This window comes from Lutra lutra, chromosome 9 (assembly GCF_902655055.1).
Source record: "Lutra lutra chromosome 9, mLutLut1.2, whole genome shotgun sequence".
NCBI classification, from domain to species: domain Eukaryota; kingdom Metazoa; phylum Chordata; class Mammalia; order Carnivora; family Mustelidae; genus Lutra; species Lutra lutra.
Window position 1 is genome coordinate 134,541,987 of NC_062286.1, and position 22,888 is coordinate 134,564,874.

The 22,888-nt window shown below is 45.7% G+C and overlaps 1 protein-coding gene across 3 annotated transcripts in view; it reads right to left on the reverse strand.

Annotated features, from left to right (window-relative positions):
• The window catches only part of ZFP64 (ZFP64 zinc finger protein), an 88,336-nt gene that overhangs the window by 60,395 nt on the left and 5,053 nt on the right, over nt 1-22,888 (reverse strand). For all 3 annotated transcript variants that reach the window (XM_047745331.1, XM_047745328.1, XM_047745327.1), the window contains exons 3-5: nt 11,152-11,313; nt 9,436-9,498; nt 5,816-6,067 (exon numbers count right to left, since the gene is read on the reverse strand). In XM_047745331.1, the coding sequence (XP_047601287.1) occupies nt 5,816-6,067; nt 9,436-9,498; nt 11,152-11,313 (477 nt within the window). The remainder of the gene's footprint in view (nt 1-5,815; nt 6,068-9,435; nt 9,499-11,151; nt 11,314-22,888) is intronic.

Consider the following 22,888-nt stretch of genomic DNA (forward strand, 5'->3'; position numbering starts at 1 on the left):
CCCTGGGAGAAAAAAAAGGGGGGGGGGGTGGCGTGGGGGGCGGGGCTTCTTTTCTTTCCCCAAACCTAAACCACCCGCACCCTTATAAAAACCCACAAGAAAAAGGGGAGATTGAAAAGAGCTATTCAATGGTCCCAAATAAAATAGTGTTTGTGAACACACTTATGTTCTTTAAAACGACCAAGCTATGGTTCAATTTTGCTACTGTGCCTGCTCTGCTAATGGTTCCCAGTTGTGTAAATTTTGCATAATCCGTTGATTCTGATTGAATTACATGGTGTAACAGACTTGAGGACACATTTTGGAAACCGTCCGCTCCACGCTCCCTCATCAGGACAGTCTTTTATAAAGTGATTGAAATGCCCAGCTTACGCTTCATGCAGATTTTTATTAATAAAGACGTGTTTATTGCGCAAAATTTATTTATCCCACATTGCCAGCTGCGTTCTTTACTTGTGAAGTTACGAAATCCAGCTGCTTGATTTTTTTTTTTTAAATTCATGGTCGCTGAAAGATGAGCAGAGAAAGTGAAATTGCAAACATCTGAATGCGCACGACACTCCAAATTTGTTTCCTCAATGAATGGCAAATCCGAATCACCTACGGCACTGAGAGTTCAAGCAAATTGGTGACCCCGCCCATTCCAGTATTGCTGAAGAAAACAAAGTAGCAGCTAACATTCTTCCGTTGTTTCCAAGATGGTAGGCGCTCTGCTGAGCACGTCACAAGAGTGGTCTCATTTGATGATCCCAACATTCCCACGAGATGGGTACTATGATTGGTATTATTCTTTTTTTTTTTTAAGATTTTATTTATTTGTTTGACAGACAAAGATCACAAGTAGGCAGAGAGGCAGACAGAGAAAGGGGAAAGCAGGCTCCCTGCCGAGCAGAGAGCCCAATGCGAGGCTCGATCCCAGGACCCTAGGATCATGACCTGAGCCGAAGGCAGAGGCTTTAACCCACTGAGCCACCCAGACGCCCCTATTATCGGTATTATTCTTAACACTACTGTACAAATGAGGCCTAGAGAGACTACATCAACTTGTTCATGGTTACCCAGTAGTACGTAGCAGGGCTTGGATTCCTTCCAACCCAGGCTGGCTCCAAAGCTGGTATTCCTAGATGCCGGGTAATTATCTGTGCATGTGACTGATGTTCGCTTTATAGGCCATAAGCTCAAAGATGGGCTTGTGTTCCGGCCTTTTTGGCATAAGGTCTAAAACATCATCATAAACTGCTTAATAAATGCAAGTAAGTAAAGATGGCAGGGAGCAAATTTGACAAGCTTCTAGAAGACTAAGCAGCTCACACCTAAACCATGGTTTGTAGGACTAAAGACCACCAAGATCATGCACAGGAAGTTCTAGAGCAAGGAATGGTAAGCTATAGCCTGTGGGCCACATGTGGCCCACTGCCTGCTGTTTTATAAATAAAGTTTTATTGGAATCTAGCCACACCCATTTGTTCACATGTTGCTTATGGTTGTTTTGTGCTACAAAGGCGGAGGTGAGCAATTGTGACAGAGACTGTATGGCTTGCAAAGGCCAAACCCTTTGCTATTTGGCCTTTTACAGAAAGTTTGCTGACTCTTGGCCTTGGAATCTTTTCCTTAACCTCTTTGACGCCAGCAACTCCTCTTTGGCAGTTTAGAGAAGCCCAGGGACCCTTTCTTAGAATAATGTTTAAATACAAAAAGCAAACTAAATAAAAATCAATAGGAATGCAAAAGAAACCAAGTCTAATGAAAGAATTATATAGGAAATTAAAAGAAAAAATTCACGATATAACAATGTGTGTGCTTTACTAAAGTCTTTTTTTTTTTAAGATTTTATTTATTTATTTGACAGAGAGATCACAAGTAGGCAGAGAGGCAGGCAGAGAGAGAGGAGGAAGCAGGCTCCCTGCCGAGCAGAGAGCCCGATGCGGGGCTCGATCCCAGGATTCTGAGATCATGACCTGAGCTGAAGGCAGCAGCTTAACCCACTGAGCCACCCAGGCGCCACCCCCGTTTTTTTTTTAAAGTAATCTCTACACCCAACATGGGGCTCGAACTTACGATCACAAGATCAAGAGTTGGATGCTCCGCCCAGTAACTGAGGCAGCCCCGTGCCCCTCGGTGTGCTTTATGAATGTGTTAAATAAGATCTAGTGGAGGATCTGTAACTATAATGATTTCTAACTAGAAAAGAGCATAAATGATATATTGATCGATCTCTAACAACTGTTACGAAAAGATCTGTGATTTCTGCTGGCGGCAAGTTCATATGCACTACTCATAGATCCGCTGCCAATTTTCATAATGGAAGGACACGCCCAATTTCAATACAGGCTAATGAAAATGAAGATATAATTTTTTTCCCATCCAAGTTCATGGACCATCTAAAATCTATTCATGGATCCCTGAGTGGAGGAGTCTGTGGAAGGAGGAATTCTGCTCCAGGATATCCTACTAGGTTTTCCCATTATATCCCTGCCCAAATTAGTGACAATCTTTTAACCTTTTTTTTCTTTTAAGCCATCAGCAGAGGTGGAACCCAGAAACACCGGATAACCAAATCTCACAGCTGAGTTGCAGAGTTAACAACAGTTTTTGATACGAAAGCAAAGGTTTCAAATCCCTTTGTTATCTTTTTTTTTTTTTTTTTTTTTTCCAAATCACAGATTTCTTAACTGAGGCATACCGGTCAGTATAGTTCCCTGGGACCATGAGCTCTCCAAAGCTAATGACTACGTCTGTTCCTGCCCTCCACGTGATCCTTACAGTGTCTAGTATCTTGTGGGGACTTAATGAATGTTGTTGAATGAATAAGCAATTGATATATGTAAGCCGACAGATCTTTCTTGAGTTTAGCTTGCTATGAAAACCACTGATGATGAAAATCTAAGCAATGAAAGAATCAAAGCAAAATCCTATTAATTTTATGATTTGTAAAATTTTCTAAGTGCCATGGATTCCTAAAAGGGAAATGAACAGTCTATGGAGACATTGCATAAGCACAGGTTTAAATTATTGAAAATTCACCTTTTCTAGACCAACTTGACGATGCTACTATCAATGGTTAAGTCTATCCTCATAAGTCAAAATGATTCAGAACCACTTGGATAAATGAGTGCTTCAGCCCCTCTAACATAGGCGGGGGAGATTTCTAGAGAAAATCAGTTGGCCATCCGTGATGCCTATGTCTTAACTTGCTTTTGCAGATTACAAAGATGTTCTCAAATCTCACCATCCCTCCCCCTCCCTGTAGCCATGGCCTCTGCCACATGTGCAGTTATGCATGGTCTCTGGACAGGGGCAGGATGACCTGCCATGAGTCTTGACAATCATGTGACTGGATCTGGCTGATGGTATATTCAGTAGACTTGATCCAAGTAATGGCTTGAGATGGGCTTGAACACTGGGTTTTGCTCGCTTGCTCCTCTGTCAGCCATTGCTATGAGATGATCGAGGCTGGCTTAGCGTGCTGGTCCCAGTAGGAGGGTGACAGAAATGTGGAGCAGCACTGGAATCCCGCAGCCGAGACCAGTGGATAGACGGCTCACAGCCAGCAGATTCCCAGATGTGTGAGTCCAGCCAAGATCAGAACTGCCGAGGTGACCCCCAGCGGATCCCCCGAACGCCAACAGAAAAGGCATGTCGTTGGGTCCACTGAGGTTTTGTGGGAGAATTTGTTACACTGCATTAATGTGACAACAGAGAGCTAATACCAGAGACTGGTATCTAGAAACAAGAGTGCTGCCATAACAGAATGCTGCCATAACAGAAGATTAAAATATGCGGCATTGGCTTTGGAACCGGGTGGCAAGAAAAGACCAAAGAAGTGGCAGGGTGCACTGTTTAATGGTAAACATTTGGTCCAACTGTCATGTGCCGTTAAGTTAGAAGATAGAGATTATAACACACCTGTTGAATCTGGGACTTGAGCAAAGAGATTAATTCAGGGCAGAACAGTGAAAGAGCCTTTGAGTGGCATATGATGAGGTCGTATAAGGAAGAGACAAACTCATACGAGAACTGGCCATTTTTCTAAATGGAATTTAGAGAGAATAGAGCAAACCAAAAACGTGATTTCCCATCTCCAACTAGCAAAGGGTTTTCACAGTAAGACAGAAGCCGGGGGACAAAGGTCATATCCAGGGATGTGATCTCAGGGGTAAGACCCAACGAGAAATGAGGGGTGTGAATGTCAAGTTCTTCATGAAAGTGTCCAAAAGAATTAAGTTGGCGCCAGGTAGGTTTTCCAGCTGGACAAGGATTCCTAGGAACATCAAGGGATTCAGCCACAGAAGGTTTTCTGCCAAAGTGCCCGCAGTGGGGTTCAGAAGGAAGGAGAGTTTCTGAGAGAACCGTGGGCGTGGCTTTTGGCACACAGACACACAGGAAACTCACAACATTTTGCACGTGGCTCTACCAGCAAACCCGTCATCCCCGTCGACTAAAAAGAGCCCTGCTTTTGGTAGACAGGAAGCAGGCTGAGAATGTTTCGCAAAGGTACTTCTTCCACAACTTTTTGGAAGTGGCTCAGACGGCTGATGGGAAGATGCTTCGACAGGCAGAGTCAGGAACCAGGGGACATGTGCCCAGAGGGATTCTGGAAATCCATGGAGCTGGGACTGTCAAGTGCCTCGGACATCAGGATTACTGGAATTACCCTGGCTCTGTGTCACCACTGGACATCAGGAATGGAGGAGCAGACGGCTTCTCTTTTTACTTCAAAGGAACTCTAGGTCAAGAGAAGCCATACCCAGAACCGGTGGAGATCAAGGGATCCTGGTGTTGAGCCTGACCCCGTGACGAGGTGTGACTTATGTGGGTCTTAGGAAGGTGTGATTATATCCACCTGTCCGAGTTGTGTGTGACAGCATGGTGGACTGTGGTGGTTTGCAAAAATGGTTGCAACTCTTTACCCTCCCTCCTATCTCTGGCTTTTGCCCTGTAACCTCATGGTGACCTCCCACAGTAGGTGAGTCCGGCCCCATCCCTGATGTCCGGCCCCACCACATAGCCTGCTTCAGCCAATAGGATGCAACCAGAAGCTGGAAATGGGCCTACCCACTGGATATGTTTGCCACTGTCACGAGAAGGACAAGCCTCAGGTAGCCCACTGGTCCAATAGGAGGAGGAGAGGCAAGTGGAGCAGAGCCGGACCACTCCAGCTAAGGCAAGTGGAGAGACAGCTAACCCAGAGGCAGCCGATCCCCAGCCAAGGTCAGTGGACACCCAGCCTTTCGCCCCACATGTGACTGAGCCCAGTCAAGATCAACAGTGTCTGGCCAACTGGCTAGAACTGAAGTATGTGAGCGATACTCGATTACAATCTGCCATTGAGGTTTTGTAGTGATTGTTACACAGCATCACCGTATCCAGAGCTAACGGATACACTTGCCAAAAGGAAATGTCAATGACTCGTTAAGTGACCTCCCCTGCTGCGTTTTCCCACGAAGCTGTCCCAGGCTGAACTCATCTGAGTATACTTCAAAAATGACCAGAATGCAGACACTATGCGGAAATTTATTAAAAAATGCGTTGTTGACATTTCTCTCACGATTTCATGGAGCTCACCTTCTCACCGAATACTTTAGTAGTGAATAAGTTATAGAGCGGCATAAAAATAGCGATGAGGTTATAGGCTCAATGATTTTTTCCCCCTCATCGAGAAAGGCTCTTCCGGGTGGACGCAAAGTGAACCCGCGAACTGTGCAATGAGCAGATGTCCCCCGTTCATGTACTGAGATGGTGCCTCAGCGCTTTAAGGTGCTTTTCAGCAGCTGGCGGTGAGGAGCCCAGCGTGCGAGCAGCAGGAGGGACCTACCTGTGTGGGACCGCAGGTGGACGGTGAGCTGGCTGGAGTTGCGGCTGGCGTAGGGGCAGATCTGGCATTTGAAGGGCCGCTCGTCCGAGTGGATCCGCAGATGTTTGTTGAGGCTGCTGCTGTCGGCCGCGGCGTAGTCACACGTCTTACACTTGTAGGGCTTCACGCCCGTGTGACACCGCATGTGGGTCTTCAGCTTGTCTTTCCGGCTGAAGCACTTGCCACAGACCTCACACTTGTGGGGCTTGTCTCCTTCAAACACACACACACAGAAGGCATCAGAAAACAACACTGAAGAAGAAAAAGGCTGATCCCCGCCTCCGGCCCACTGGTCCAAAAGGAGGATGAGAGGCAAGTGGAGCAGAGCCGGACCACCCCAGCTAAGGCAAGTGGAGAGACAGCTAACCCAGAGGCAGCCGATCCCCAGCCAAGGTCAGTGGACACCCAGCCTTTCGCCCCACATGTGATTGAGCTTTATGGTGAGAGGAGTACGCGGTCACTGAAGGATATTCAGGTAACTTCAAAAGCTAGATAGAAAAATTTGCCAAGAGCTAACATCTTGGGGGGGGGGCTGTTTATTCTATTTTGCCTCTTGCCATTTCTTGGTTTTTCCTGCATCGAATATGAATTCCTTGTCAATTAAAAATAGGTGACTCACATGTCTGAAGTAGAACTAAGGAGAATAAGGAACTGTTCATTGTCTCCTTCCGTTTCTCCTTTTCCCTTTTTTCCACAGATACACCCTAAAGCTCAATCAAACACACTAAGTTTTCAGAGAGCTCGGTGCTGAGCAGCTCCTGGCTACCTTCCCCAGCCCGGCCCACAGCCACGAATCATTCTGCAGCGCGCTCCTCGCCAATGAAATGGCAGAGAGGGTCAATGTGTCCCTTCTGCAAAGGGACACTGCTTGCCTTTTACTTTCCTCTTTCTGCCCTTCCCAGCCGTTTCCGAGACATGGGGTGAACGGGCAGGTGAGGGCAGCTTGCCTGCAGACAGCTGATCCCATGACGTGATGCGCTTTAATGACGCAGAAGCAACTTAAGTCCCTGGCTGATCTCGTGGGACAGAGCGGCTTATCCGCTCTAGACCTGTGCTTAGCTCCAGACAGTTACGTGAGAGAGACATAAAGCCCTACGGCGTGGGAGCTGGGGTGGGGCTCTCTCTGTCATGGCAGCTTCATCTATACTCACTAACATAGCTACTACCCACGAATGACTGCTGATTTTTTTATGGGCATCTCTTTAATTATTTGTGTGTAATTCTCCTCAATCCTCCTAACCACTGAGATTAGAACCCATGATGGTCTTGCTTTCTGAGTCCAAATGCAACAAGGCCTCCCCATTGACTACTTCCTTGCACATTAAATAATCCCGATTGTCTTGTCACATCATTACATCTCCGCAACATGATTTGTAAAGTGGAAGGATTTCACTGGATGGAGGTACCACTGAATATTGAACCAGTGTCCTACCTGGCCACTGAAAAGAATGAAGCCGACATGTACTACTGATGTGGAAAGATGACCAATAGTAACAGCAATTTGCAGGGATGGCATATATAATAGTAACTTAATAAGAAATGGAAAAAGTAGATTCTGTGTATTTTTAGGGTGAAGATTGGTCTTCTAGAATGAGACACAGTAGTCTACAAAGACTGGTGACTTTGGGCTTATACCGAATAAGGAAGTGGGCTCTGAGTCAGGATTTTCCCTTTTTACTTAACATTTAAATATGTCTCTTGGCTAAATCCTAAATGCCAAGTGCTAAAATGAATGGTCAGCCAAAGCCGATCACTACCGTCAGAGAGCAAACGTCTGGGATTTAAGAATATACCTCAAAGTGTATGAAAGATTCTAATTTTATTAATAAAAAATGTTAGTAGTCAAATTTAAAAATCCATGAACAAGAATTTTTCAGTGATGGTCAGCAGCTGATTAGCTCCTGCAGTCGCCAGGCTATGTATGTGTCACTCTGGGCAGCCGCCGGATGCCGGAGCAGAAGGATGATTTCGGGCCAGCCCGCTAGGACTGCTCCTGGCCACACCCTCCTCTCGGAAAGTAACGAAGGTAAAGACATCTTGTCAACTCTCCAGCTGGAAGACGTTATTGGAGTTGCTGCTGTCACGCAGAAACCATCCCAGGACCTAAGCTGGGCTACCGGCACGTATAAGGTGCTTCCTGAAGATGTGCAGAAACGGACTTAAGGTCACTGCTTCACTTACGCATCTCGAGTGTTCCCTGGGTCCTCGTGAACAACGACCACACTCTACTCTGGCAAGGATACATGTGCTACGCTTCACTCGACTGATGGGATCCACGTCCAAGCCACGTGGAGAGATTCTTTGTTTGTGATATCAAGAATGCTTACAAACACTTGAAACTTAATATTCTGATAATCAGAATAAATCCAAAGGACGTGACACTGTGAGGTTGGTTAGAATAGGGTGGGGACCCCACCGTGGCCAGGCCATCACTAGCCATGGCCAAGAAATTTCAGAAATCATGGCTGGAGATTTCATCTTCCAAAGGTGAGGCCGACTTTGGGTAATTAGTGACACCCCAGCCAAATGTCAGTGGACACCTGCCTTATACACATTTATACTCTCTACATTCACACTCTCTCATTTGAATTATGAGTATCTAATGCTTTGTTAAAAATAGTCTAAATGCAGTTCCTTCTCCATTCAGAAAATCCAAGAGACACAACCATAGTATATTGAAGAAATTAAAGTCACCAGAAATAAGTACATTTTTCTTCTCCATGCACCAATCTTTTCCTCTCCTTTTACTGTTTTCTTTCTTTCCTTCTTTCTTTCTCTCTTTCTAAGTAATCTCTACACCCCACATGGGGCTTGAACCCATGACCCCAAGATCAAGAGTCACACGTTCCACCAACTGAGCCATTCAGGCATACCATCAATCTTTCCCTTTCCTTTTATTATTTATTATTTTTTAAGGATTTTATTTATTTTAGAGAGAGCGCAGGAGCAGGCGGGGAAAGACATGGGGAGAGAGGGTAGCAGACTCCCTGCTGAGCAGGGAACCCGACATGGGATTCAATCCCAGGACCTTGGGATCATGACCGGAGCTGAAGGCAGATGCCCAGAACCTCCCAGGCACCCCTTGCCTTCACCTTTTACAAAAAATATTTATTTATTAAATTTTACCTTCAAAATGTCAAAAATAACATACACACACACATTCTGTATCCAGTGATACAGTAAAGATACATAAAAAAAAAATGGAGTCTTCTTCCCCTTCTTTCTTCCTTTATCAATTGTTACACATACACACATTCATAAGACCATCGCCTCAAAATAAGAATACATACCTTTAAATTTTAATTAATTCTGGCAGATTAATTGTCAAAATGGTTGGAGCTGTTTACACTTCTACTAGCTAAGTTTGCTCCTATCTGTCCCAGCACTGGATTTTATTGTTTTATATATTTTCTGCCAAAATCATGTATGGAAATAGTATCTTATTTTTATTGAATTTGTGTGTGTGCTCCTGTGACAACCAGCGAGGTTCCATGGCCTATCACATGTCTGACTTGTCCGGTTCCCGGCTCCCAGCACAGAGTAGAAGCTCTGGGCATACGTGCCACAGAAATGCCACTTACCAGTGTGAATTTTTAAATGACGCTCCATGTCCTTCATGCCATAGGCAGTCTTGAACTGGCAACCTTAAAAAGGCAAGAAAATATTAATTACAGAGGGAGACATCATAACCTAAGGGTAGAGAAACCTGGCAGAAACTTTCTTAACCAAGTGACAAGAGTAAACCCCACAATGAGTGGGACAAAGGGGTACCACGTGCCTCCTGATACGAGGCGCTCAGAAGGACAGACATCACATCCGTGCTTCCTGCCCACACCGCAGAGCCTAAAATCTCATTGTGAGGAAATAACAAACTCAAACTGAGCAACACTTCACCAAATAACTGGCCTGTACTTTGCAAAAATGTCTAGGTCGTGAAAGACAAAAGTCTAGGATTCAAGGAAACCGAAGAGACGGGAAAATTGAAAGTAACATGCAATCATGAACTGGATCCCAAATCAGGGGAAAGTGCTATTGTTTTGCTACAGAGAACAAGAGTGAGAAGCTAATAAAATCTGAATAAGGCTGGTGGTTTGATCATAGTGTGTGTAAATGTTAATGTCCTTTTTTTTTAAAGTAAACTCTCTGCTCAATGTGGGGCTTGAACTCACGACCCCGAGACTGAGACGCATGCTCCTCCCTCTGAGCCAGCCAGGTGCCCCTAAATGTTAATTTCCTGATTTTTTGAGGATTGTGTTGTGGGTTATGAAAGAACTTCTTTGGTTCTAGGAAGTATACATTGAGGTATTTAGGGGTACAGGGACATCACGTCTGCAGCTTACTCTAAAATGGCTTTGGGGACCATAAGAGACTCTTAATCTCACTAAACAAACTGAGGGTGACCGGGGTAAAGGGGGTTGGGAGAGGGGGGTGGGGTTATGGACATTGGGGAGGGTATGTGCTATGGTGAGTGCTGTGAAGTGTGTAAACCTGGCGATTCACAGACCTGTAACCCTGGGGCTAATAATACATTATATGTTTATGAAAATAAAGAAATAAATAAACAAACAAATAAATAAATAATAAAATGGCTTTGGGGGAAAGTATGTATATACAGAAAGAATGACAAAGCCAATACAGTATGTTAACATTTGGGAAATCCAGATGAACGGCATCCATACATTTCTGTGCTATTTTTGTAGCTTTTTTGTGAGTCTGAAATTATTTCCAAATAAAAAGTTTTTTTTTTTTTTTTTTTTTTTTTTTTTAAAAGGAAACAGCAATCTTTCTGGGTATCTTCCTAAGCCATAGCACAGAAAGAAAAATTCACAGTAACTTGGATCCTCATGAGTCCCATGTTTGTAAAAAGTCTTTTTTTAAAAAAATTATTTATTTATTTATTTGACAGAGAGAGAGAGAGAGAGAGGAAGAGCACAAGCAGGGGGAGGGGCAGGCAGAGGGAGAGGGAGAAGCAGACTCCCCGTTGAGCAGGGAGCCCGGTGAGGGGCTCAATCCCAGGACCCCGGGATCCTGACCCGAGCCTAAGGTCAATGCTTAACCAACTGAGTCACCCAGACGCCCCTATAAAAAATCTTAGAGTCCAAGTGCACGGTGACCAGAGACAGCAAGATAGGTCACATGTGATGATGTAAATGCGGGGGGGGGGGGGGGGCTCTGATTTTTAAGCCAAGCAGTTTAGAGCATGTCTATATCCAGTTGTCGGGAATTCACAAGTTAGAGCCCCGAGATTTGTTACGTGTCACATCCTCTATACAAGCAAGTCCCAATGCCGCTTTTACCTGGATAGCAACAGTTAAGCCTTTTCTGAGCAGGTGGTGCTGTGGGCTTTTTGGCACGGGACTTGGCAGGGAGAGAGATGACAGTGGCTGTCTGGTTTTCATTGCTTTCCGTGGGTAGGTAAGTTTGATAGCCATGTTCGAAAACGAATTCTGGAGCTGAAACTAAAAAATGAGATGATTATTAGTTTTCATAAGATGAACACCCAACAGCTATTCCCTTTGCCTATCTTCCTTTCTAGAGAACAAACAGGCTAAATTACCTCCCCAGTCTCCTTTGCTATTTCAGGGTAATCCTGTAACCCTGTTTTAGTCAGTGAGACACTAGAGAACATCTGCTGGGGGGCTTCTGGAAAAGATTCTCTCCCTAATTTAAAAAAAAAAAAAAAAAAGGGAGGCAGTTAAGGAAAAACTCATTCTTGCTGTCCTGGTTGCCCATTTCCTGTCTTTCCTGGAATGAGGATGTGATGCCTGGATCTGTGGTAGCCATTCTGTAACCATAAGGGAGAAAAGAAAATCTGATGTTGAGCCAGAGCTCTCAAACTATCCAGACTTATTAAATCTAGACTTAGTAAATAAACAAGAATGTGCCTGTCAATCTACACCAGGCAAGCTGTCTACTAGATCCAGCCAAATGCATTTGGTATTCATAAGCTTTATCAAAAAATCCTAACAAACAGTGGGAAAGAAACCGATCAAAGGAATTGTGGCCCAAACTACAAGTAATCTCTAAAAACCACAAATATTCCTAAAAGAAATCCTAGTATTTTTTCTTTTAAATATTTTATTTATTCATTAGGGAAAGAGACAGAGGGAGAAAGAGAGAGAGAGAGAAAGAGCATGAATCGGGGGGAGAGGCACAGGGGAAGCCGACTCCTGGCTGAACCAGGAACCCGATGTGGAGCTTGATTCCAGGACTTGGAGATCACGACCTGAGCCACAGGCAGATGCCCAACCACCTGAGCCACCCAGGTGCCCCAGGTATATTCTTACTGAAATTTTCAGGGGGACAAAAAGAAAGGCCAAACATCTTTACCATCTTTATCTTTACATTTATCATTATAAAAGATAAAATAGGCAGTCTCAAACCTCTTTTTCTGCTTATAAGATTTTCGTGACTACTTTGTTGACTCAATTTATGCTTTCGGGTTTAGAAATATTTCCGTCCTTTATTACACATGATTTGTCCCATGCAGATTTGGTTTCACAGGGGGGAGTCAATCTGACTAGTGGGGTTCTGTTCGTTGGGTGAGTTTGTCAGGCTGAGAGGCCCTAACGATGACTTTGAAAGTCACTGGATATTCGGTTTCCCAAACTTCAGTCCCCGAGGCACCACTTTCGGCATTTCTGCCACTGTATTTACAGAATATCCTTACTGAAATCGGCGCAGGCCTAACATCATGACCTACTTCGGCTTTGCCTCCAGCAGTAATATCCACGTAACAGGCCGGTGGTGCTAGTTATATTTTCTCTTAAAACAAACACCATCTTTCTTCGAATATTAGATCTTACAGACTGTCAGACGACGCTTGTTATTTGAAGTACAATAAATTTAAAAGCTGCTGATTATATGAAGCAATGTTTTTATATTCCTTATTTTTTATTTAATGAAATTCCTTAGAAATTGTGTATTTATGGAATGAATTATGTTCATTTTCTCTGGGCATCTGCCAGGAAACCCTGTTTCCTTATCTTCCCCTCTCGAGTGCCTCAGGCAACGACAGCATCACTGATGTGGGTCCAAGAGCACCTGGTCTTCTAGCATTTGCTATTCAAGTAAATGGTTTCAGGGTTTCAATTGCAACGTGCACGGGGAAGTTAAGTGGCTTTTGCTTAAAGTTGGCTGGAAGATTCTGACAAATGGCTGTTCTGTCTTCACGCCAAGTCCCTTGGATGCCTGGATCAACCACACCTGCCTCTTGCTGAAATGTTTCATCCGGGCTGTGGGGTTTGGCTTTTGCTCTGGCTTCCACTGCTCTGCTCTGTTCTCAAAGTGGGGTTCCCAGCCAGCATTACGGGACCTCCGGAGGAACCCACTACAAAGACAGATCCTCAGGCCCCTCCCCAGTGCACTGAATGGGAACCTCTGGGGTGGACCCAGCCCAGCAACCTGTGTTCTCACACGCCACCCAGGCCATTCCGGTACGTGGTCAAGTTTGAGAACCACCGGCGTACACCGTTCTCTTCCACGTACCTCGCCGTGAAACTTAACCCAACTCTGGTCAGTGGAGGGAATCCCTCTTTCCCAGTTGTTGCTTTTCAACAACTGCAGCTGTTGTTCCTCCAACAACCACCACTGTGGACCCTGCTACCATCTGCAAGTGTTTCTAGGAACACGGTTACTGCTCATCTGTAACCAGAATCATCGCCCAAAGTCTTGGAAGGTGTTTCATCGACGAAGCTCGATACACGGAGTTCCAAAAAATGCACCCCGCTCTGCCAAAGAGACAGAATGTGTTCAACGAGGTTCAGGTTTGTTCACGGGCTCCCAAAGACGTGTTTCTTTTTTCTTTCTTTCTTTCCTTTTTTTTTTTTTTTTTTTTCTGGTGACTGCCTTTTGGTTGACAGGAATCTCACTGACTCTGGCGTGCACCTCTGTGTCAGATGTGTTAAAATCCATCTTCTAACTAGTATGAGTCCGGGTCTGGCCCCTTACTGGGTGTGTGACTATAGGCCAGGTACCTAACCTCTCTCTTTTTAAAAGAGTTACTTATTTATTTGAGAGAGAGAGAGAGAGAGAGAATCTCAAGCAGACTCTGGAGCGTGCACAGAGCCCAACTCAGGACTTGATCTCACAACTCTGAGACCGTGTCCTGAGCCAAAACCAAGAGTCAGATGCCCAACCGACTGAGCCACTCAGGCGTCCCTACATAACCTCTCTGTGCCTCACTTTCTTCACCTGGGGGATGGAGGACAACTTCTATCCCTCTCTCTTAGGGCTGTCGTGCAGATTAAAAATTAGGCACGTAACATTGTTGGTGCTGTTGTCATTATTCACGGACTTATCCAGTAATACAGACGAAGTACCTACTGTGTGCCGGGCACTGTTCTAGGTACTGGAAACACACCAGTGAGCCAAAGGGACAACGATCCCTCTATTCGTGGAGCTGACACTAGTGGGGCGTGGTGCAGGTAATAAATGATTTAAACACACACTATACAGCTACTATAGATACAGAGCTAATGGCTATGGAGAGAAATAAAGCCGAGAAGGGGCACAGGGAGTGCTGGATGCAATATTAAGTAGGGTAATGCCTGAAGGCCACAGGGAGAAGGTGACATTTCGGGATGTGGAAGCACATAATTATTAATGGCTTCTGTGGCAGGTGGCTAGAAATCAACAGCCAACAGGGGGCCTTGGGGCAGCTGGTCACCAGGTCTTGCTGGAGCCTCTTGGCTGGCTTTACAGAGGGCCATCTTCTCCCATCGGTCCCCCACACCTGGCTTCGTTCCAGGATGCCCTGGGAACAGCAGGTTCTACAGATACCCCAGGGAAAGGCTTCAAGTGGCCTTGGTCACCAGGGGGCTGCCTCAGGCCCTTTAGGGGTTTCGGTGCGATCGGGTGTCAGAGTCGCACTCATTGAGTCCCACTGACCTGAGGGCAACTCTTTGCAAGAGCTCAGAGCCCACCTCCTCCCGTGTGGCTACGAAAGTCAGGTCCCATGTTTAGGGAGTATAGAGTAAGTGTAGAGAAGAAAGGAAAAGCTGCCCAAAGCGGCCAAGGCAATATATCGCATGACAATACACACGCCTTCATTATATGCTCACTGTATACTGTACGTTTCTCTAAAACACTTATCTCTACTGTGATCAAATAATTACTTGGGAAATTACTTAATGGCCATCCTCCTCCCTTTGGCTGGATGAACCACCCGAGGACACGCCTGTCCTTTCCATCACTGTCTCCCAGCACCTAACGCAGATCTTGACAAAGGACAGGGGCTTAGAGGACCTTTGTGACTTAATGATCAACCTAATGGCTAAGACATTTCTTTGTATGGAGATTTTTTAAAAGTATAAAACTGGCATTGTGGCTTAAATCATTTATAGTCTTTTTTTTTTGCTAAAAAATTCCACCATTTGAAGCCATTTGCCACCCTATCATTCATCCAAAACACAGTTTCAAATGGCTACATACTATTCCTTCATTTTGGTTGTGGCATGGTTAAATGATCTATTCCCCCGTCTTTGACACTGAGCTGGTTTCTAAGTACTACTTTTATAAATAACACCTATCCCAATTTTTTAACTGACCTGAAGTTTGTTTGGATACATTCTTCTAAAAGTTGAAGAACTGGTCGGAATGGTATGGTCATTTAATTGCTTGCTGATAAATAATTATAAGATCTTTCCCAAAAATCTGTATCAGTTTACATTTTTCCCTTTATTTTCACTAGCTCTTCCCAGCTATGTGACAGGACAAAATGAGCTCAGGTTAGTTTCATGTGCATTTCCTTTATAATTGGTGAGGATGAATCCCTTTCAACATTTTTTATCCAGCCCCATTCCTTCTACACTGAATTCCCTGTTTATGCTATTAGCTCCTTTTTTTTCTTTCCTATTGAATTTCACTTTTTTTCTCATTGACTTGTACATGAGCTTTACAGATCAAGAGTATTACTACACTGTCATATATTCAAATCTATGGCTCTTTCCTTCCTACGTTGACTGCGCTTAGGATTCACATTTAGGGTTCTGGATCCAATTCCAAACTCAGAATTCATCTCCTGAGAGAAAAGGGTTTTCACACACGTGGTGCACAGGGACCCCACCGGCCAAGAGGCACCCCCCCCCACCCCAACCTGAGAGCCCTCCTCCAGGCTCCCATCCCTGACTTCGTGCCCTCTCTCTGCCACAGCTGATTGGTCCAGAAGCAGATACCTGACAGGAGCCTAGCCAATCGGAACTGCTTGCCCTGAAGGTAGGAATTGGGACTAAGATACTGTTCTTTGGTGTGAACTTCCCTTGGGTGGAGGGTGGGGGGGGCATTAAGCTTGGGGGCAGTCAGGCAGACAAACTTCTTAGGATCTTGAGCTCCATCTGGGATCTCTTTATTTATTTATTTGACAGACAGAGATCACAAGTAGGCAGAGAGACAGGCAGAGAGTGAGGAGGAAGCAGGCACCCTGCCGAGCAGAGAACCCAAAGCAGGGCTCGATCCCAGGACCCTGGGATCATGACCTGAGCCAAAGGCAGAGCCTTTAACCCACTGAGCCACCCTGGCGCCCCTGGGGATCTCTTTATAATGCAGACTCGATTCAGTACTTCAAACCAAGCCCTCACTGGCTGGCTTAAATTCCGGACCCTGCTCAGAGCCACAGAGATGTTACCCCAAGGGGAGAGGGTTCCGGGTATCTGCGCGGTTCACCAGAGCTTTGGGTGGGGGGCGGTTCTGAGGCATGAACAAGTTTGAGAAACAGTCATGAAGACTCTTCCGAGGGGTGGTCAAGAGCAAAGATTCTGCCCCCCAGGAAGCTCAGATTTGCCACTTTCTGCCTTTGGCATCTTGGGCAGGCTTTTCACCCTTTTGTGTCTGAGCTGGTTATTGGTAAAATGGGGATAATAATTCTTAATACCTGACCTGTGGTTCATATCGAATGCTGAGGAAAGAGATGGCAAATAAGCACTACATCAGAGTCAGCTGTTCCTCCTCCGGTCAGATCCTCCAAGCCAATCATTAGTCTGACTTACTCAATTGCTCACCTGCTCAACAACCTTCGATGGCTCCCCAGCTCCTTTGGAATGAAGGCCAGAGCTGAAGCATGGCTCCTACCACATATACTCTTGTCCTCTCTAGCCACCGTTACCACATCTTACCCTGAGCTTCCCCACTTCTCTACCACCATTAGGAAATGCCCCCTTCCCACCATCTTCCTCCCAAAGGCCAGGGAGTCTTTCAAGGCCAAGTATACCTTTGATCTCACTCACAATCTTCCTTCTGGCTTTCCCCACTGGGACCAATCTACTCCATTAACCCTCTGCACAAGGTTATGCTTGTCACAGACGGCCGGGCTTGCAGGTCTCATCGCCAAATTCTCCTCCCCCACGGGCTTGGAATGCTCCAAGGGTGAGCATCCCTGCTGCCTTGGTTCCAGCATCCGGCACACAACAGTCCCAACGCTGCCCTTGCTGGACCCTCCCAATGGGGCACACCCCACGCCACAGGCCACATGCACACTCATTTAATTTAATGCTCCCAGCTGCCCTTTCCTTAGCTCATTGCATTAACTGGTTTATTGAGTGTCTATGGTGTCCCAGGCCCAGTGATGGGGCTGGGGGTGGGGGAGGGCAGGTAAACAAGATGGATTAGGTCCCTGCTGGCAGGGAGGTTTACAATCTAGTAAACTAGAAATTAAACCATTCATCTGGGGCCCACAGGCCAAACTGAGCCTTCAGATTCTCTTTCAAGGTTTTCAAAATCAGTGAGGTGGCTGGGTCTTCCCAGGTCAACGTCTTCTGGCCAGAGACCACCAGGGACATGGCTGTGGTTGAAGTCTGTGGTTCAGTGGCATAAGGGAAACCTCAGACCATGTCACACGGTATCTCCGTGACAGGGCTGCTACGAAGGACTCATTCCTGGTTGGGGATTCATGTTAGGGAGGTGCAGGGAGAGTGGAGGCCCGCCTGGGAGCTGTCAGGAAGTAGGGAAGACCCTAGGGTTTGGTATCTTTTTTTTTTTTTTTTTTAAAGATTTTATTTATTTATTTGACAGAGAGAAATCACAAGTAGGCAGAGAGGCAGGCAGAGAGAGAGGAGGAAGCAGACTCCCTGCTGAGCAGAAAGCCCGATGTGGGGCTTGAACCCAGGACCTGGGATCATGACCTGAGCCGAAGGCAGCGGCTTAACCCACTGAGCCACCCAGGCGCCCCAGGGTTTGGTATCTTAATACTGAGCAGAGAAGGCGCATCTGGCATAGGGAGAGAAGCAACCGTCACTCAGATCAGTGGGGGAGGGGATGTTTGGTATCTTGTGGCTTAGACAGGAGGAGGGGCCTTGTTCCACCACGGTTCCCAGCTCATGCTGATGTTCTGTGAACTGTTTGTTCACCAGGAGAACAGCACGGCCCGCCTATGAGAGCCAGCCCAGCTCCTGATGGTTCCTGGCTGTCGGGCTGCTTTCCTTTCTCAGCTGGGTGTCCACAGGCCCTCCCACTCCCCATGGCGGCATATATGTTGCCGCAATCACTGCTGCTGTCTGGCCTCTGACAGCATCTGAATCCACATCTCTAGTCAACTAGAGATTGTGTGTCACCAAATTACTGGTTAATAACAAGTGAGATAAATAAATGCTGGGGTGGGGTGGGGGGGGCGAGTGGTGAAACACCTAACCTCGGTGGGAGGGAGGGAGAGGAGAAATCATGGCTAGCTTCTAGGTGGAGGTGACTTTTAATTCGGGACCAAATGAGTAGGAATTAACCAGAAGGGAAGAGAAAGACCCTTCTGGGTCAAGAGATCAATTCGAGTACTACTGGCTGGGGGCTGGTCATGAGCCGGGTTCTGCAGTCACATTTTCTCTGTGCTGTTTCATTTCATTTTCAGACCCCCCTGATTTGGTAAGTCAGGAGAGCTAACCCTGACAGCTCTAAGTGTCTCGCATTGAGGGGACTACTGTCATGTTACATGTGGGGCAGCAGACACTGAGATCCTGTTACGTGCCCAAGGTTAGCTACCTCGTCAGCAAGTGCTGCCCCAGGGAACTCAGCTCAGGTAACCGGGCCTAAACCCTTTAACTACCAAGCCCTGTGGTCTTCCTATTTATTCTTGTCCCCTCTTGAAAGATGAGACACCAGGAGCTCTTATAGTTGGCCACAGTCATGAGGCTCCTAAGTCCCTATGTGGCCAAGATGCCAACTCAGGGGCCTAACTCCTATGCTCCAAAGTTTGCAGAACTTAGAAAACGCAAGTGGGAGGCTGTTTCCACCGGCATCGATATCCAATGTTACCGCACCTGTAGGAAAGTTCTTAAACCAAGTGCCAAACAAAAATCAGCTTTCAAGGTTAACAGGCAGCGAATACATTTTACTTAAATATAAATTAAAGTAATCTAATTACTTACTTTTACCAGACAGTGATGGGGGACAGAGATGAGCGGAGTGAGGAAGGGTTTGGCTTTAATCACACAGCCCAAGAGGCACAGACAAGTTTGGGCAACGTCTGGGTGAGAGCATTTGGAGAAATCTGCTAGTGTCGGGTGTCCCACTCTGGCCTTGGGCAGTGAGAGATTTCCACGCTGGCTGGGACTTGGGTTCCCCAAGGAGCGTGTTAGAAACACAGATGCCTGGGTGGCTCACTCGTTAAGTGTCTGCCTCTGGCTCGGGTCATGATCCCAGGTGCTGAGATGGAGCCCCGCATCGGGCTTTCTGCTCGGTGGGGAGCCTGCTTCTTCCTCTCCCGCTCCCCCTACCTGTGTTCCCCCTTTTGCTGAGTCTCTCTGTCAAATAAATAAAATCTTAAAAACAAAAAACAGATGCCTGAACCTCAGCCCCAGAGCTTCGACGAAGCTGAGCCTGGGCCCCAGCATCTTTAACAAGCTCTCAGGGGACCTCGGTCCACAGGAGGGTGGGGAACAGCCCCTGTAGGGAGCACTGAAGCCCGTGCAGGTGGGGAGTTGGGCCCAGAAAACAAAAAGAAAACAGTGTGAAAGGGGGAAAAGCAGGCTTCTGCTTGTTTTGAGGCAGAGAGCCTGGAACGAGGAGGAAGAGCCGCTGAGTCAGCCAGAGACAGAACAGACTGCAAATCTCGCCACCTGTTCATTAATCTCGACGTTAATAAAAGCGGTTGTTTACTGAGCCCAATTATTCCATCCCAGACCGTTTATGTGGATTATTACAGAGTCCTCCAATAACACAACGACTATTAGGTAATAGGCACCTAATTCTATTACCTAATAGTATTAGGTGCCACTCGAACCCCTTTCTACAGATGAGAACTATTAAGAAGAGAGCAGAGGGCAACTTGCCCGCAGTCTGGGGTGGAGGGTGGCAGGCAGAGATGCAAGCCCAGCAGCCTGTCTCTGGACTGTGTAGCTCCCCGCACCACCGTTCCAGGGGTGCCACCGTGAGCTAGGTGCACCGAGGTCTCCAGGCCTGGCCTGAGCATACAGGGTGGCCGGCAAAGCCCAGGCATGCCCCCAGTGAGTGGGCACAGGGCAGTGGAAATGCCAAGGGGAGGGTGAGAGTCTTTGAGCAAAGACCTAGGACAGAAGGAGGAGCCAGTACGTGGGTGTGGGGTCAGCTTTACTGATGGATGGGAGATTGGGGCAGCTGCTCATTCTCCCAGCAAGGACCGGTGCTGAGGATCCGGCGGTGGGCAGGAGGGGTGCAGCCCCTGACCTCATGGCGCTAGTCTGGGGGAAACAGAGAAGGGGTCTCTGACGAGATGCCTTTAAGCTCAGCTCGGACGTTTCAGGCAGAGTCAGTTTCAGGCAGGGGGTACAACACATACTCAGGCTCTGAGGCAAAGAAACGTGGCTCAGTTGGAAAAGAGAGGACTTCATCTTGGCTGCTGCTGTACAGAGTGAAGGGGAGTGTCCTGAGATGAAACAAGATCATCTGTCGGGAAAAGTATTTTGGGCAGAGGGAACAGCATAAGCGAAGCCTCAGAACCTGGAAAGGTGCAATGGCCAAAAATAAAGTGTGGGCCTTGACGCCTCCTGACGTTTTATGGGTTTCACACCCTGTGTGCAGGGTTACTGGGAGTTTGACTCTGAGGACGGTGAATAGGGAGAAGACCACAAGGCTAAAAGCCAAAATGCCTAAGTCCTGCAACTGTCTTGAACTTGTGGTCTTCTCCCACCTGTAGCTTCCCTCTGTCCAGCCGTAAAATAAGAAAACCCACTGCTAAGGTGGTTTTTAGCTTTAACACTTTCTTGGTGACTTCCTCTGGGATGATAATTAAGATAAACTCGCGTGAAAGTGGGACAACCTCAAGGTGCTTTTCTTAAGGCTTGTGAAGTCATCCGGTAATAATAGTTCAGTGTTTTAAAGACTTGGGAGAAACATTTTGGATGCATTAAGGAGACAACCCCAAAACTTTGCTTATTGGCCAAAAAATCCAACCACCACACCAATACAAAATCAAGGTGGTGAAAGTTGGTGCCGCCCCGCCATGTTCTTTCACCCTCCAGATCCAGATTAACTATCTGCTAAATACTGTCAGAGAAGAGTCTAGAGAAAGCCTGTGGGCTCAGTCAGGCTTATGGATGTATTTCGTTTGGCCAACAAAGTTTTAAAATTTCGGAAATTTTATATTTTTCAGCTTCTCTGAAAAACCCAAATATCTGACCAGATCCAAAGGGCAGCTGTCCCTTCGGATGAGTCATATGTATTTATTCTACTTAAACCACAGTCCCCACCAGTCCCCTTTACCTTTCGCACAGCTTTTGCTTCTTTCATTAACATTACCTGCCTCATTCCTGTTCTAGAAGCTTGCCTGGAATATAATACTAGGTATGCATCCATATGTGTGTTTTTACACTTCCCCCCAAGAATCTTTCTGTGTCTCTACAAAGCTCCTAGCTCCCCTTTTCAAGGTTAAGTCGTATTTCACTGTCCGAATCTCTGATGTTTATTTATCTGATTTTCTCTTGATGTATACATACAAAGGTACCACTTTCTTTATAGCCTATATAGTAAATGAACACCCTTATACATCTGTTTATGAAATTTTAGGGGATAAGTGGACTTACTAGGTAAAGGTGTTTATGTACATTTTAAAATTTGGAAGATTTTAAATTTAAGATGTTGAATTTAAAAGACATCACAAAATTGTCCAAGTTATATGAATTTACATCCCCAGAAAATGAAAGCAGTATCCTGTCCCAGCCCTTCTTTTGACTCACATTAATTTAATTCTAAGGTGACAGAGCATCCTTCTTTGTTCAGTGGTCTCTTGTATATTATCTGCTGCCCTTTGCTGACATTTTCATTTGATTCTTTTTCTCTACTCTTATTGATTTTAGGAATTCTTTATATATGAAGGACATTATGCCTTAGTCATCTGTGCTGCAGTTTGTTCCCCTAGTTGTTGGTCTTTAGTTTTTTTTATTTTTTTATTTTTTATTTTAAAAATTTTTTTTATTTTTATTTTTTATTTTTTTTTTATGGTCTTTAGTTTTATACATTGTTTTTACTTTGGGAAAATTTTAACTTTATTTGTAGCCACATTCCTGATGCTTTTTCTTTTGCCAGAGGACTCCAGCTTGTCTTTTGGTAGGCGTAGTATTGATATATATACCAATATATATATGATTATTTTTTAAAGACTTTATTTTTAAGTCTCTACACCCAACGTGGGGCTCAAACTCACAACCCTGAGATCAAGAGTGACATATCCCACCAACTGAGCCAGCCAGAAATCCCATATACTTTAATTTAAAAATCTGAATGCCTTTAGCTACGGAATACATTCTCTGTTTCCCCGCAGGATCTGGCAGCATCTCCGCTATCTATTTCATAAATGGGTGACTTCACATTTTTAAACTTGTCTGTCTAGTCCCTTGAGACAGATCCTAGAGGTGTAAGTACAGGTAATGTTAGTGCGAGTGTGTGTCTGTGTGTGTGTGTGCATATTTACTCTACAATTTTATGGTTTCACTGTGCACATTTAAATTTTAGATCCATCTGTAATTTATTTTTGGTGGAGTAAATGAACACAACCAAGAACTAGGATGAACTTTTCTATGTTCCTAGCTGGCAGCAAGGGAGGGGGGAGTGGGGAGGCATCAAAACCTACCTGTAAAT